The 14858-nt window shown below is 48.4% G+C and overlaps 2 protein-coding genes across 4 annotated transcripts in view; one reads left to right on the forward strand and one right to left on the reverse strand.

The window, feature by feature from the left end:
• Positions 1-8484, reverse strand: part of usp32 (ubiquitin specific peptidase 32) — a 50679-nt gene extending 42195 nt beyond the window's left edge. For both annotated transcript variants that reach the window (XM_064302385.1, XM_064302384.1), the window contains exons 1-2: positions 8250-8484; positions 1125-1252 (exon numbers count right to left, since the gene is read on the reverse strand). In XM_064302385.1, coding sequence (XP_064158455.1) covers positions 1125-1252; positions 8250-8307 — 186 coding nt within the window. In that variant the 5' untranslated portion in view covers positions 8308-8484. The remainder of the gene's footprint in view (positions 1-1124; positions 1253-8249) is intronic.
• Positions 8485-9829: 1345 nt separating this feature from the next.
• Positions 9830-14609, forward strand: si:ch1073-145m9.1 (CDP-diacylglycerol--inositol 3-phosphatidyltransferase). Of its 2 annotated transcripts, XM_064302387.1 has the most exons (6): positions 9832-10268; positions 10447-10542; positions 11643-11755; positions 11851-11974; positions 13510-13682; positions 14270-14609. In XM_064302387.1, the coding sequence occupies exons 1-6, from the start codon at positions 10229-10231 to the stop codon at positions 14333-14335; spliced, it is 612 nt and encodes a 203-aa protein (XP_064158457.1). In that variant the 5' UTR covers positions 9832-10228; the 3' UTR covers positions 14336-14609. The 2 variants fall into 2 exon arrangements, with proteins under 2 accessions (XP_064158458.1, XP_064158457.1); XM_064302388.1 differs by lacking the exon at positions 10447-10542 and having other exon boundaries at positions 9830-10268.
• Positions 14610-14858: the final 249 nt, after the last annotated feature.

A 14858-nucleotide genomic window follows, 5' to 3' on the forward strand; every position in this document is an offset into this window, starting at 1 on the left:
CAGGGCGGGGGATCGAACTGCCAGACACCCGCTCTTACCTCCTGAGCTATGTCACCATGTAAGGACAATAGTTAAAAATTACAGACTTGCTGCCACAATTCAGTGTGCTTAGCTAGCCACTGAAGCCCCAGAGCTGTACACTGAAGCACCAGAGCTGTACACTGAAGCACCAGAGCTGTACACTGAAGCCCCAGAGCTGTACACTGAAGCACCAGAGCTGTACACTGAAGCACCAGAGCTGTACACTGAAGCACCAGAGCATATCGTACACAGTGTGCTAAGTTAGCTAGAAAGCTACTGCACTGAATGTATTTGAAATCAAAGTTGAGCTAATGTCACTAGCTAGTAATCTAACATCGCAATTCCGTACGATAGCTTTGTGTTTGCCATCCTCCTAGCCATTGCAAGGGCGCTAGCTGAACAGTGCCCCCTGTGGCTCCTCTCTGTCACTGCGGGTGAGACCCAGTCACGGTGCGGCCGCAGTGAAAAGCTTTGCCCCATGCAAACGGGCAGGTACGCAGTACGCAATCAGCATGTTTGCAGGGCCCGCCCCATGCAAAGAACCAGTCACGCGCTTATCAAGTCAGCGTGTTTGCTGAAACATGAGCGAATATTTCCACTGAAAGTGGAGCGGAATGAGAGAGAGAGAGAGAGAGAGAGAGCATCCCCAGACCGCGTGTCATTATCTGGGGAGTGGCCACGTGGCCTGGGACACACAAGCTTAAGTCTGTAAAGATATGAGATATGAATGCGCTTGCATGGATTTGTGTGTTCAGCGCGAAAAACACCATTTCGTCCGATGTTATCACCCCCGCTGCGAAAACAGAAAAGTGGTCATCAGACAGGAGCTGTGCTGGTGTGTGGTGGTGACGAGTTTGACCTCCTCACCTGCCACAGCCCTCGCAGTGGCACACTGGGATTGATGAACAAATGCACTCGCTCTGAACAAATCCAGTCTCCTGTACGGTGTTAATGCCGGTTGAAACCAAGCACGTTCAACCTCATCAGCGTTAACCAAAACCCGGAGCTCCAAGCTTAAGTCACGCCCACCTGTCCGGCAAGGGTCTGAGAACAGCCTGTAAGTAAAGCTATGACATGGGGGGGGGGGGAGGGGAGTGACTCACCTCAGCGACTTTGGGGGGCACGGCGTCCCCCAGCACCTCCCTGTAGAAGCACTGCTGGGTCATGTAGCAGGAGAGGCCGCTGGTCCGCTTAAAGGCATCCTTCAGCCGCCTCAGCTCCACGTCCGTCACTGGGAACGACAGAGACACACAGTCAGGGGCGGGGCCTATGGGGGCGGGGCCTACAGGAGGCGGGGCCCACGGGGGTGCAGGACCTACGGGGGGGGCGGGGCCTACAGGGGTTGCTAACAAATTGCTATATTGGAACGACAACAAAGGCTGCATTCTGCCAACCACCACTCAAGTTGCCATACTAGCCCACCTGCACGCGACAACCTTTATAGTTTCAATATAGCGACTTGTTAGCAATTAATTTTTTTAAAGCACATAACGGATTCAAAATTCACGGTTGAGATATTGAAGGGTATAATTTATCTTGCAGAACAAAACTTGAAACTCTCTTGGCTTACATTAACCAAAGACATTATTTTATGCAGAAAAGGAACCCATGGCAGAAGAAATTTCTGGGCTGACCATATGAAGGCAGGCTGTATGGGAGGCAGGCCGTATGGGGGCAGGCCGTATGGGGTCAGGCTGTATGGGGGGCAGGCCGTATGGGGGGCAGGCCGTATGGGGGGTTTGGTGCAGCATTTGGGGGCTCAGGTTGTTTGTAGACGGAGGCAGGTTGGGTGCAGCTAAAGGTGGTAATAACCCAGTAAATCTGCCTGAGCTGCTGTGAGCAAGGCTGATGAGGCTCAGCCCCCCTCCCCCCACCCCCCCGGGCTCCTCTGCCAATATTTCACCCTTGCACCTCATCACATCCCGCTACGGCTGCCCGGTCCCGCTGGCCATAAACCACCCAGCGATTGCACGGCCCCCACCCCCCCGAACCTCAACCCCAACCCCAACCTCAGCAACTCAGCATCAAACAAGAGAGAGGAACACCAGCAGGGCCCAGCTTCACTCCGCTAACTGCACTATCACCAGCAGGGCCCAACTTCACTCCGCTAACTGCACTATCACCAGCAGGGCCCAGCTTCACTCCGCTAACTGCGCTAACACCAGCAGGGCCCAGCTTCATGCTAACGCGCTACCCAGCAAGCAGCTTCACTGCTAACACCAGTAGGGCCCAGCTTCACTCTGCTAACACCGCTAACACTAGCAGGGTCCAGCTTCACTCCGCTATCACCAGCAGGGCCCAGCTTCACTCCGCTAACACCGCTAACACCAGCAGGGCCCAACTTCACTCTGCTAACACCGCTAACACCAGCAGAGCCCAGCTTCACTCTGCTAACACCGCTAACACCAGCAGGGCCCAGCTTCACTCTGCTAACAACGCCCGCTACCTAAAGCACGGCTCGCGTTCGCACGTCCCCGTAATCGCACTACCACAGAGAATCGCCGATTACAGCAGATTAGAACCCCACTGAGTGAGAGTTCCTCCTCTGCAGAGGCTGCAACCCAACACATTAACAGCTGCCAGTTAGTCATTTCCACAGCCTAAGGGCTGCAGATCCGTGTGCCAGCCAGCGAGCACAGTCACACACCGCCAAAGGCAAACAATGTAAAGCACACAGAACAGTATGTGAAACACACCAATGCACAAGGAATCAAAAACCAAACCTACCACTGTTCTCAGAGTGGGAACTGGTAGCAGGCCAGAGGACTGGAAGTTGCTTTAATGGCTAGTTAGCATTGTTGGGGCCAGTTAGCATTATTGTGTCCAATTAGTATTGTTGTGGCTAGTTAGCATTGTTTTCGCCAGTTAGCACAGTTGTGTCCACTTAGCATTGTTGTGGCTAGCTAGTAGCATAGTTTGCCAGTTAGCACAGTTAGTGTCACTTAGCATGTGTGGCTAGTTAGCATAGTCGTGGCCATTAGCACTATGTTAGTTGGTTGTGGTGCCGCAGTGCAGGAGGGGCTGCTGGGCCCATAAACCTCACACTGCTGCACCCTGGGTAGCACTGTGGAGCAGGCATCTGATTTCTTGGCTAAGGGTGAGTGCTGAATGTACAGCTGCAGGTAGAGCAGCTTAGCATCTCTTCTTAAGAGAGCCTTTCTGCCAATGCTAAGCATTGTGGGTATACACAACGCCATCTGTCTTTCTCACTCACACACACACACATACACACACACACCTCTAGTAAACCGGTACTTCAATCACCACCCAGGCTCCCAGCCACCTGAAGCCAGTTAAGAGCTGCATCTGCTTTTTCTAAACATGGGGGTGGCACCATAGCCAGGGGGCATGTGAGTTAAGAACCATGCAGACGTGTCTGCCGGTAAAGACCAAACAGCAGAATCTCTGAGCGGACAGAGGAGTCAATCAGAGAGATGCATGAGTCAGGGAGTCAGAGAGTCCAAGAGTCCGAGTCAGATCCAGACAGTCTGAGAGCTAGAGAGTCAGAGAGCCAGAGCCAGAGAGTCATACGGTCAGAGAGTCAGAGAGCCAGAGCCAGAGAGTCATAGGGTCAGGGAGTCAGAGAGCCAGAGCCAGAGAGTCATAGGGTCAGAGAGCCAGAGAGTCATAGGGTCAGAGAGCCAGAGAGTCATAGAGTCATAGAGTCATAGAGTCAGAGAGCCAGAGAGCCGGAGAGCCAGAGAGTCATAAGGTCAGAGAGTCACAGAGCCAGAGAGTCATAGGGTCAGAGAGTCATAGGGTCAGAGAGCGAGAGAGTCATAGGGTCAGAGAGCCAGAGGGTCATAGAGTCAGACAGTCATAGGGTCAGAGAGCCAGAGAGTCAGAGATTCATGGGGTCAGGGAGCCAGAGAGTCATAGGGTCAGAGAGTCATACGGTCAGAGAGGAAGAGAGTCAGAGAGTCATACGGTCAGAGAGGAAGAGAGTCAGAGAGTCACAGGGTCAGAGAGGAAGAGAGTCATAGAGTCATAGGGTCAGAGAGTCAGAGAGTCATACGGTCAGAGAGGAAGAGAGTCAGAGAGTCATAGGGTCAGAGAGCCAGAGAGTCATACGGTCAGAGAGGAAGAGAGTCAGAGAGTCATAGGGTCAGAGAGCCAGAGGGTCATAGGATCAGAGAGTCATAGGGTCAGAGAGCCAGAGAGTCATAGGGTCAGAGAGCCAGAGAGTCAGAGAGTCAGAGAGTCATACGGTCAGAGAGGAAGAGAGTCAGAGAGTCATAGGGTCAGAGCCGAGCCCTCAGAGTCACACGGCACAGATCAGTCACCAGCAGCCAAAAAACAAACCAACCGTCGCAACACAGAGCCTGCATGGCCCTCAGAGAACATCGCAGCTCTGCAGCCTCGCGGCCTGCAGAGAGAACCATGCAGCCCTGCCTCAACCTGCTGCTGCATGCTGCAGAGGGAACCACACAGCCCTGCCTCAACCTGCAGCTGCATGCTGCAGAGGGAACCACGCAGCCATGCGTCAACCTGCAGCAGCATCCTGCAGTGGGAACCACGCAGCCATGCATCAGCCTGCAGCTGGAGCCTCACAGCCTGCAGAGGGAACCGTGCAGCTGAGTCTCAACCAGCAGAGGGAACCAGACAGCCATACCCCAACCTGCAGCAGCATCCTGCAGAGGGAACCACGCAGCCATGCGTCAACCTGCAGCCTCCCAGTTTCCACAGAACCGCCGCAAACGACGGGACCCTCAGACCAGCCTGCCCACAGATGACAAACTAGGCCAAACCACCGGCAGCCTTCCGGCAGCCCTCTGACCGTACGTGAGAAAATGTCATTCAACCGCGAGGCTCAGAAACCAACGGTGAAACCACCGTGTGTCACGCTTCAGAAAATCACCTAGGACTGTACCAGTCAACCTGAGACCAAACCATGTCACCTCGGTTCACTCCACTGAGACAAACAGATCTGTTATCAGACACAGTTCTAGTTGCACATCACGACCGTTCTCACGCACGCTCGTCTAGGCTACCGACAGCAGTTGTTTGTTTTGTATATATTATAATTCACAATTTATATCAAGTTGTAATTCTAGCTGTGGTCTTACATTTCTCTACCAACAGTCTGAGGAGGAATGTCTGGTTCACCCTGAATAGATAATGAAGAGACTTGACATCTCAGGGCTCCACACTAACATTTTTTTCCCAATGAGCACCACTGCATTCCAGTTCATACAAGTGCTCCTAAACTATTTTTTCTCGTTAGCACGCATCAGTTTTAAGGGGGAAATATGCATAAAAGGGGATCGCTGCTGAACCCGGCATCCATGCACATTAAGCGTTCGGCGACATTATAGCATGCGTTATTCCATGCAGCTGCGCAGCCTAAGTACGGAGTAGCATCTGAAAAAAATATTACAGGGGAAATAGCGTGATAAACAGACAAACAAGCGGAGTGAAAGAACAAAGCTGTACAGATGTTCCCCACACTGGCACTATTGTCATGCTGTGATGTCATATATCAGCGCTCCGGGACACTGGGAATGGGAACGTGCCACGGCTCCCTAGAGCGGGGGATGTAGGAGAAGGGGGGGGGGGTTGGGTTATGACAATGGGCCCGATTCTGTAACTTTGGCAGGGCCACCTCACTGTCCATGACAACGCTGCGCCGTGGTCTTCAAAATTACACTAAGATGCGTGGACGGCTTCCAGTGCACTTGCGTTTAGTCCGCTAGAGAATTCGTTGAATTTAAATGCATTTCCTGAGCTGACCGAACTGAACCGCAAGCCTGATATGCTCGCCGCGCTTTATCACCCTCACAACATGTTTCCCAAAGTTTACCGCGCATTACGTCCGCGCCAAACCCGCGTGCAGGACGATACGGGCTGCGAGGTGTCAGTATACTTGGGCTTAATGACGGCGACACAAACATGCAGTAAAAACGCGCGCAAATCGTCAGTATAAGACTCACACACTTAAGGTAAGGACTAGATCTGACAATACGCTCTGATCAGTTTCGGAAACGTTAGGATATAGGCCTTTACTTTGGATCAAAGCTGGCATACACATCAGGTAAAAATAGCAGCGTTTCATTTCCAAACAGGAATTTTCCGAATTACTGTGACGATCCGCTCTGCGGTCGGAAATCCAGACTGCAGACTTCACCAGGCCACAGTGAAGCCAATGCAAAGAAACACATCAACGCGCTTATTCATAGACGGGCGATGAGATAAGGTGCGCTGAGGTCATTAGTCGTTCATATCGCTGGGTGCCAATGCACATTCCAAATCACACACCTCCGTGTGCTCTATGGACTTTTTAATCTTTCTTTTGAAATGTCATCTTATTTTATGGTTGCTCCCACTAAGAAAACGCACACTGGCCAAAAACTTTGCAAACCTGGCCTATGTTTTTCTGCCTTACATGCCTTCTACTCAGATCGATGCCACTACGCTGTCACCACATAATTGCAACACATTCCACCATTAATGAATGTGCAAAAGTCTCGTCTCATTTATCACATATTTCCGGTGTCACATATAACATTCCCTAAATGGTACACCGGTCCCTGCGCTCAATTAAATGGACGCGTTAGCTATTTTGCGCGAGCAGGGTGAACATATGAACCGATGAACCTTACGCCGTGGAATCTCTTTGTAAGTTAATTAGTGTTTAAGGTGGAAGGAAGAGCTCGACACTAAAGTTTAACTGTCACGAAGACACCATAAGAAAAGTTTAATGAGCATCCGGAAATATAACTGACAACCTGGTAAGGAATAACAGGTCATGCCATAAACCAGGACATGGGCTATTTGAACCCAACAACAACAACAATGACAAAAAAAACTTTATAGTTTTTCGATAATAAACAGATAGTCTTACAATCCATGAACCGAGTTTAAATAACAGGAATGACAGAACGCCTCGTTTGACAGATCAAATAACGCAACAGATTTTGTATAATAAAAACCTACATTCTTTGCGGCTGCTAGGCGTTTGTCACTAGTCAACAAAGATCCCGCCGCCTGTAGCATTGGAATGTGAGATTAGCCGGCGGCGGGTCAAAGTTTAGCTGATTCTGCAGCCAGGTCAAAGTCCTCCGAGAATCAGTTTTAATATCTACTGCAAGGTTTCATAATTCCTTCTGATGTTAATTTTCTTTTTTTTCTTTCTTTTTTACACCAAAACCGTTAATCGCCCTGACTCTGCAGTCTCGCCTGTACTGACCGTATGATCCTTACTTCAGTGATGAATCAGACGCGCAAAGCCGTACGTGTGCATGGAATCTCGGCGTGACACGGCAGACAATTCCACGAAAACTAAAAATATACTTTTCAGTTATTTAGGTTGAGTGACAATTTGGGCTGATCTTTGATCAAGGGATGATCTTTGAAATATGTCGGGGATTTAAATGTTTTTGTTTTAACAGACTAAATAAACAATAAAACAAGCTACACTGTTTCTATATATCTGTAGGCTACATAATCGACGATGGTAGGCAATAATAATAGATGTTTCCGCTTTCATACACAATCTATTGCAAACTTGTTAGCCATCCTTTTAACACCACCGTTATTGCGATGCGTTTGATTCGCCGGTGACCTTTACCAAGCCGAGAAATGATTAGAATCGGATCAGATTATTCTTGTTAACAACAGCGCGACGAGGCAGCATGCAACACTGTTGTGATACAGACGTCTCCATCGTCAACTCTCAAGTGTGCTTGCCATTTGCTACGACCTGCTGCTGTTATGTAGACCGCGATTGCTCAATCCCCTGTATGCTAGCAGAGCAGCCAGCTTTGTTTCCAGAGAATTTAAACACAACTGCGGCGCAATTCAAGCATAGTTGCAGAGGAACATATAGCCAGCCAGCTAGTTAACCGCGCAGCAACAGTAAACAAGCTACAGTGTTAAGACATCTAGAACAGTAAACCAACAATGTGTCAAGTTAAAATGACAAAACATTCTGCTAAATTACAGATTTGCATTTTATTAACGTTAGCCAAGATAAGACTTGAGACCAGCAGGCATTACAAGGCCATAGCATATCTTAACTATAGCAAAGCAAACAAGACTTTTCTGGGTTGGTGTACGCGTTGACACTGACAGCAGACTCGATCTAGCTAGTCCCTCCTACCAAAGCAGGCAGCTCAGCGATTTCATGCTGCCTAGCTACTACTGGAAAAGCTAACTGGCTAGCCAAAGTTGCTATTGAATCTACTCGGTACCGAGCTAGTAACGCTAATATGCAGCTAGCTTACACTTACCTCTCTTTATGGCCTCGTCATACGAGAGGAAACCTATCCTTGACTCTTTGGCCCCCATATTGACCTCATTTCACAGCGATGTGCGAAATATTGAACACAAGACCGGCGCAAGTTGCCGTTTCCGTTTATTGTGTGATCGTTCAAGATCGAGCGTAGCCCTCAATGTTTTCACCGAATGACGCTTCTCGTCGCCGACGCCTCCATGCTTAGTCACATGACCTGCGCTCCTTCAGGTCACCTGACGGGATAAGAAAAATGCTACAGCGAAATGAAATGGTTTCGCACGCAAGCGGACGACGCTCCGAAGTCTGTAACGAGGGAACTCAGAAACCGCTCCAGCTATCAACAAATACAAACGTTGCGTGCTGTTTTGAATGTGTACTATAACAACCTCAGACTTTTAAAAGGAACGAGGACTGTTAAATTTCTGTTGTCGTTGTTGTATGTTGTTGGAATATGCATGCCAATTTATTAGCGTAAGTGTTAATGTCTTGCCGTTTTAATCTGCTATACCATTAGTCTGAGAATTAGGCAAAATGACAATTTTTTTCCTATTTTTAAAGTGTCTCAATCGTTGTAATAATCTGTAACTGTACAGTTGTACCTGATTTTTGAGACTTGCATCCCACTGGAGTTCACGACGGAGCATCTGATAAATAGTGGAGTGCTGTCACCTAGTGGTCAGTAATCAAAAGACTCCATCTAGTTTGTGAAACTGACACTCCCAAATGCATTCAGTTGCTGAATTATTTTATTTGGGAGAGGGGGTCGATAATAGCATGGTCTTAATTGCAACGACATACGCTTGTGTTTAAACAGGAAATTCGGACCGGCACGTTTTTTTTTCAAACGACCTCTGTTTGAACTGCAATTGCTTTCTTGCAAGATCAAGAAAGAGCATTTATCCCAGTCCGAACTGAGTGCACATATCTAGTTGTGCAGGTAGCCTCTTATACGCGAGAAACTAAACATACTACCAGGAAGTGATATGTAGTGACGCAGTCATTTGTCATCAGTTGAAAACTTTTTTTTCCAAAATAAGTACACCTTTGGGATTATATCCAGAGTGCCAACTGGAAACGCAGTCGCACGATGGGTTAGCATACTGCTACGTTTTCTTTTCAGGTACAGTGATAAATTCATTTAGCCTTAGGATGGTTGCTGTTGCTGACGGAATCACCGCTCAATCAGAATAAAACAGCATTTCTGTTGAACGGCGCGGAAATTGAGCTTGTAAGTCAAATTGCCTCCAGGGGGCGTCTGGTTCGTGACGTCACATCCCAATGTTAAAATCCTATTGACTTTTTAAAAATCATTGATTGTAAAATATCTATAGCGATTAAAAATAAAAGATTTCTCACGTTTTTTTGGGACCGTCATTCTCTACCGTAGCATGTGCTTGGTTATATTTATTTCAATCTCTGGAGGGAACAAAACGGATTTATATCGATTTACGATGTGCTGGTGGCCCTGAACTACACTAAATCAAAGTCGCACGGATATACGTCACAACCACATGTGCTTGTAAGTCTGCCCCTAACTGCTGGTCTGGGATCAGATTTCCCTTCCCAGGTCCTAGCTAGTAGGAGAAGAAATAACTGACACTGGCCCAGCAGCTAGGGCCAACTGCACCCAAGACCGGTGGCTAGCTAGCTATACCCACGACAAATGCGGTGTCACTGGTTAGCTTAATGCATTTTTTCATGGCCAGGACGATAATGTTAAGAAGAGAGAAAATCATTCCAAACGCAACCATGTAGAGCAGGTCATATACAGCCAAGGCAGATTAGCTGATATTATATTTTATGAGTCATATATGTCATGAGTACCGCATACCAATAGCTAACTGGTTCCCGACTTGTAACTAAAAATATCGCTTATTCAAAAATTACCCATTCATTTTCCCATTGACAAAATTGCTGGAAAACGAGGGGAGTGGCTTGGTGACGTTTTCACTTACAAGGTCTATAGCTCTGGAAATGGGACTCGGGGTTTTGCTGTACGTACCCAATGTTATTGGTAAGGCGTTTTCACGATAATGTACTGTTTATACTGTAATAGTTTGGTTATTAACGGCAATGTAATACCACGCCAGTTTAGGCACTGTAAATATCGGTTACACAATATCATTACAAAACGATACTGCTACTACAAATGATGATGATGATAATAGTAATAACAGTGCTCTTCTTCACAGGGTACATCCGGGTCCTTCTGGTGCTAATCTCGTGGAGTGGTTTCGATAATCCTGCAGTGTTTGTCCCCTGCTATGTTGTATCAATAATACTGGATGGTACAGAAATTACATTTGATGCATGTAAACTTACAAATGTGTAGACCTATATTTCTGTCTTTAGGAATATGACTTAATGTATGTTTTTTTCATGCGAGCATAGCCTTAGCAATTAGCCGAACATGGGTAGAAGTTAACCAGGACCCAAAGTTTTTTAGATGTTTTATTGTGGCTGAAATGTTGAGTCTTCAGTCTTCATAAAGCTGTCCTTGGTCTCACGCAACAGGTGACTTACACTTCCTAGTGTCTTTGTGAGGAGAAATGATAGCACTTGGCTATATAATAATACTGTATTATTATTATTATTATTATTTTTATTATTATTATTTGCAACATGTGATATTGTGGACAATATCATGTATGAATTTACAGTTCACATGCTAGTTTTTGAAGGCAGATAGTTTCGTAAACATATCGAAGTTCAAACAGCTAGGTTACGAAATATGGTTATTTAAGGTTTCCGGGCTTTAATGTGTTGGAAGCTTATTGCTTCATTCCGTGTTTATTTGCGTCCTACCCTTTAGAGTAATGTTTTTTAAAAATCATCGTCAATTAAAATAAGTTCCAACGCGTGGAATAGCGACAGGCAGCGCTTTAGAAGTCGAAATTACCCAGATGTGAATGCAAGCCACTTTGCTTACCCCTTACACCTACAGTCTTACTGTGGGGAAAAAACAAAACAATTGCATTCTTAACATGTGAAATGATTAGTGATTAATGATAATTATTATTGGTAATGTTCTCATATTTTTAATTTGTAAGTTTAAATCATTAATAATAGATCTTAAATAATTCTTGCTTGCAGCCTGTTGTGTTGGATAACTATTTGCATGTGTACTTAACCAGTCTGTCCTGTCACACTGCCTGCGGGCAGGAGCAGTCCGTACAGGCTGTCCTGTCACACTGCCTGCGGGCAGGAGCAGGCCGTACAGTCTGTCCTGTCACACTGCCTGCGGGCAGGAGCAGGCCGTACAGTCTGTCCTGTCACACTGCCTGCGGGCAGGAGCAGGCCGTACAGTCTGTCCTGTCACACTGCCTGCGGGCAGGAGCTGGCCGCACAGTCTGCCCTGACGTTCTGACGCCTGTTCCGCGCTCTTCAGGGGTAGACGGCTGGGCGGCTCGCAGGTTGGACCAGACGTCGGAGTTTGGGGCCTGGCTGGACGTGGTGGTGGACAACCTGGGGCGGGGCATGCTGTGGAGCACGCTGTACGAGGCACGTTTCGCCGCCCCGCCCGACTGCGCAGGGAACGCCTGTGGGGCTGCCGGACGCGCGCTGGGGTTAAACGCGCGCGCTCTCTCCTCCCGCAGTGGGGCTGGCTGGTGTCGGCGGTGGAGTGGTGCGTGTTCGCGTGCAACCACAACGCGCACGGCGCTCAGTGGAAGACCAGCTTCTCGGAGAGCCCCCGGCTGATCCAGGCCGTCATGGCCAAAGGTGAGAGAGTGCTGGATCTGTCATGGTGTAGGTGACACACTGCTGGATCTGTCACGGTGTAGGTGACGCAGTGCTGGATCTGTCATGGTGTAGGTGAGGGTGCTGGATCTGTCGTGTAGGTGACAGTGCTGTATCTGTCATGGTGTAGGTGACAGTGCTGGATCTGTCATGGTGTAGGTGACAGTGCTGGATCTGTCATGGTGTAGGTGACAGTACTGGATCTGTCATGGTGTAGGTGACAGTGCTGGATCTGTCATGGTGTAGGTGATGCAGTGCTGTATCTGTCATGGTGTAGGTGACACAGTGCTGGATCTGTCATGGTGTAGGTGATGCAGTGCTGGATCTGTCATGGTGTAGGTGATGCAGTGCTGGATCTGTCATGGTGTAGGTGATGCAGTGCTGGATCTGTCATGGTGTAGGTGAGGGTGCTGGATCTGTCATGGTGTAGGTGACACAGTGCTGGATCTGTCATGGTGTAGGTGACACAGTGCTGGATCTGTCATGGTGTAGGTGATGCAGTGCTGAATCTGTCGTGGTGTAGGTGACAGTGCTGTATCTGTCATGGTGTAGGTGACAGTGCTGGATCTGTCGTGGTGTAGGTGACACAGTGCTGGATCTGTCATGGTGTAGGTGACGCAGTGCTGGATCTGTCATGGTGTAGGTGACGCAGTGCTGGATCTGTCATGGTGTAGGTGACAGTGCTGGATCTGTCATGGTGTAGGTGACACAGTGCTGGATCTGTCATGGTGTAGGTGACAGTGCTGGATCTGTCATGGTGTAGGTGACACACTGCTGGATCTGTCATGGTGTAGGTGACACACTGCTGGATCTGTCATGGTGTAGGTGACAGTGCTGTATCTGTCATGGTGTAGGTGACACTGCTGGATCTGTCATGGTGTAGGTGATGCAGTGCTGGATCTGTCATGGTGTAGGTGACAGTGCTGTATCTGTCATGGTGTAGGTGATGCAGTGCTGGATCTGTCATGGTGTAGGTGACAGTGCTGGATCTGTCATGGTGTAGGTGATGCAGTGCTGGATCTGTCATGGTGTAGGTGACAGTGCTGGATCTGTCGTGGTGTAGGTGACACAGTGCTGTATCTGTCATGGTGTAGGTGACACAGTGCTGGATCTGTCATGGTGTAGGTGACACAGTGCTGGATCTGTCATGGTGTAGGTGATGCAGTGCTGGATCTGTCGTGGTGTAGGTGACAGTGCTGTATCTGTCATGGTGTAGGTGACACAGTGCTGGATCTGTCATGGTGTATTCCGGTTTTCCTTCCAACCACAGCTGCAATCCCAGAATTTTAACAAGCGGTTCATTTTTATTAATTCTTAATTTTCATGTTTTGAAAATGAAGCCACATTATGTCAGAAATAGCTGTGCATGCCATGAAGAACAAAAGTCTCATATTCACATTGAGCTGTCCATGCCCTATGGTTGCTTGGTGTTGGCCTTGGCCTACAGTGTGAGATCTACACATTTCGGAAGTGCAGAGTAACTGAAGGAGAGACGGACCTGCTCTCTGTGCCGGCAGGTTTTAAGACGCCCACGGGGGTCCTGGCCATCGGCGGGCTGCACGTCCTGCCCGTGTGGCTGTACGGCTACCAGCAGGGGGTGCTGTCCCGCCCGCTCTGCGTCCCGGAGTGGCTGCAGGTTCTGGGGGTGCTGGTGCTCGCTGGCGGGAGGCTGCTCTGTCTCTGTGTGGAGGTACATTTCGGCAGGAAACAGCCAATCACGGTTCAGCTCAGGGGGCACGACTACACCGGGAGAGCCTGCATGGATACTACGCTGGCTTTTAGACCAAACTGTGTATCAATAATCCGCCCAGTCATGGTTCTATAAAAGCATCAGCCTCAGCCACCCCCTGGGCTCAAATAGTTTGCCCCAGCTGTTCAGTGTTATTATTTAATAACCAAGAGGAAGCGGTTGACGGTTGGTTTTCCTGTTATAGATGCCATATTACATTTCTGTTACATCCATTCTACCGCTACTTTACACCAGGCCAGCCAGTGGAGGATGGGCTCCCCCTCTATGGTTGGGTTTCTCGCCACCGTTTGAGGGTTTTTCTCCCCTCTGGGAATTTTTTACCTTGTGTGCTTGCAATTTGGGGGTTCAGGCGAAATAAAATGAAAAAATGGAACTGGTTTTATTGATAGCCTTCAGAAGAAAGCAGTGATGCACGAGTCATGTGACCCTGCTCTCTCTCTCTCCCTCCCTCTGTCTCTACCTCCCCCTGTCTCTCTCTCCCTCCCCCTCTGCCCCTTCCTGTCTCTGTCTCTCTCCCTCTCTTCCAGGTGTGGTGTGTCTGGGCTCACATCCACTTCCTCACCAGAGATAAGCAGGTAGAGAGGAGAGAGTGACCCGACCGAGGCCGACGCCCACGGGCCCCGACTGCGGTGGCGTGTCCAGACTTTTTTAAACTGGGGTGGCCCATGTGGGGCACTGACTTATGCAGGGGCGGCGTGAAGCACGAGCACACACGCACGCACGCACACGTCAGAATAGCATTCATTTACCATTTTTGTCTCCACTACACACTACCCATATATACTTTAATGACTAATATTACAGTGTCTTACATTCCTGTGTTTAACTTAAAAGATAAATAGATCTACCAATCGCAACACAACACAACAGAGTGGCACCATAGAAATTCCGTTTTTCCCACAGGATTTTGTTAGACTATGGCGGGTGGACCTCAGACCCTCTAGGGGTGTCCGGGGGCATGCTCCCCCGGAAGAAAATTTTGTACATTTTTAAAGTTAAATGCATCAATCTGGTGCACTTTGAGAGCAAAATTAAGAGGATAGATCTATGAAGAATTTTGTGCTCTAGTAAACAATTTAATCATAAACACACTGGTCAACACATAAACACAAAAGT

This window comes from Anguilla rostrata, chromosome 12 (assembly GCF_018555375.3).
Source record: "Anguilla rostrata isolate EN2019 chromosome 12, ASM1855537v3, whole genome shotgun sequence".
NCBI lineage: Eukaryota > Metazoa > Chordata > Actinopteri > Anguilliformes > Anguillidae > Anguilla > Anguilla rostrata.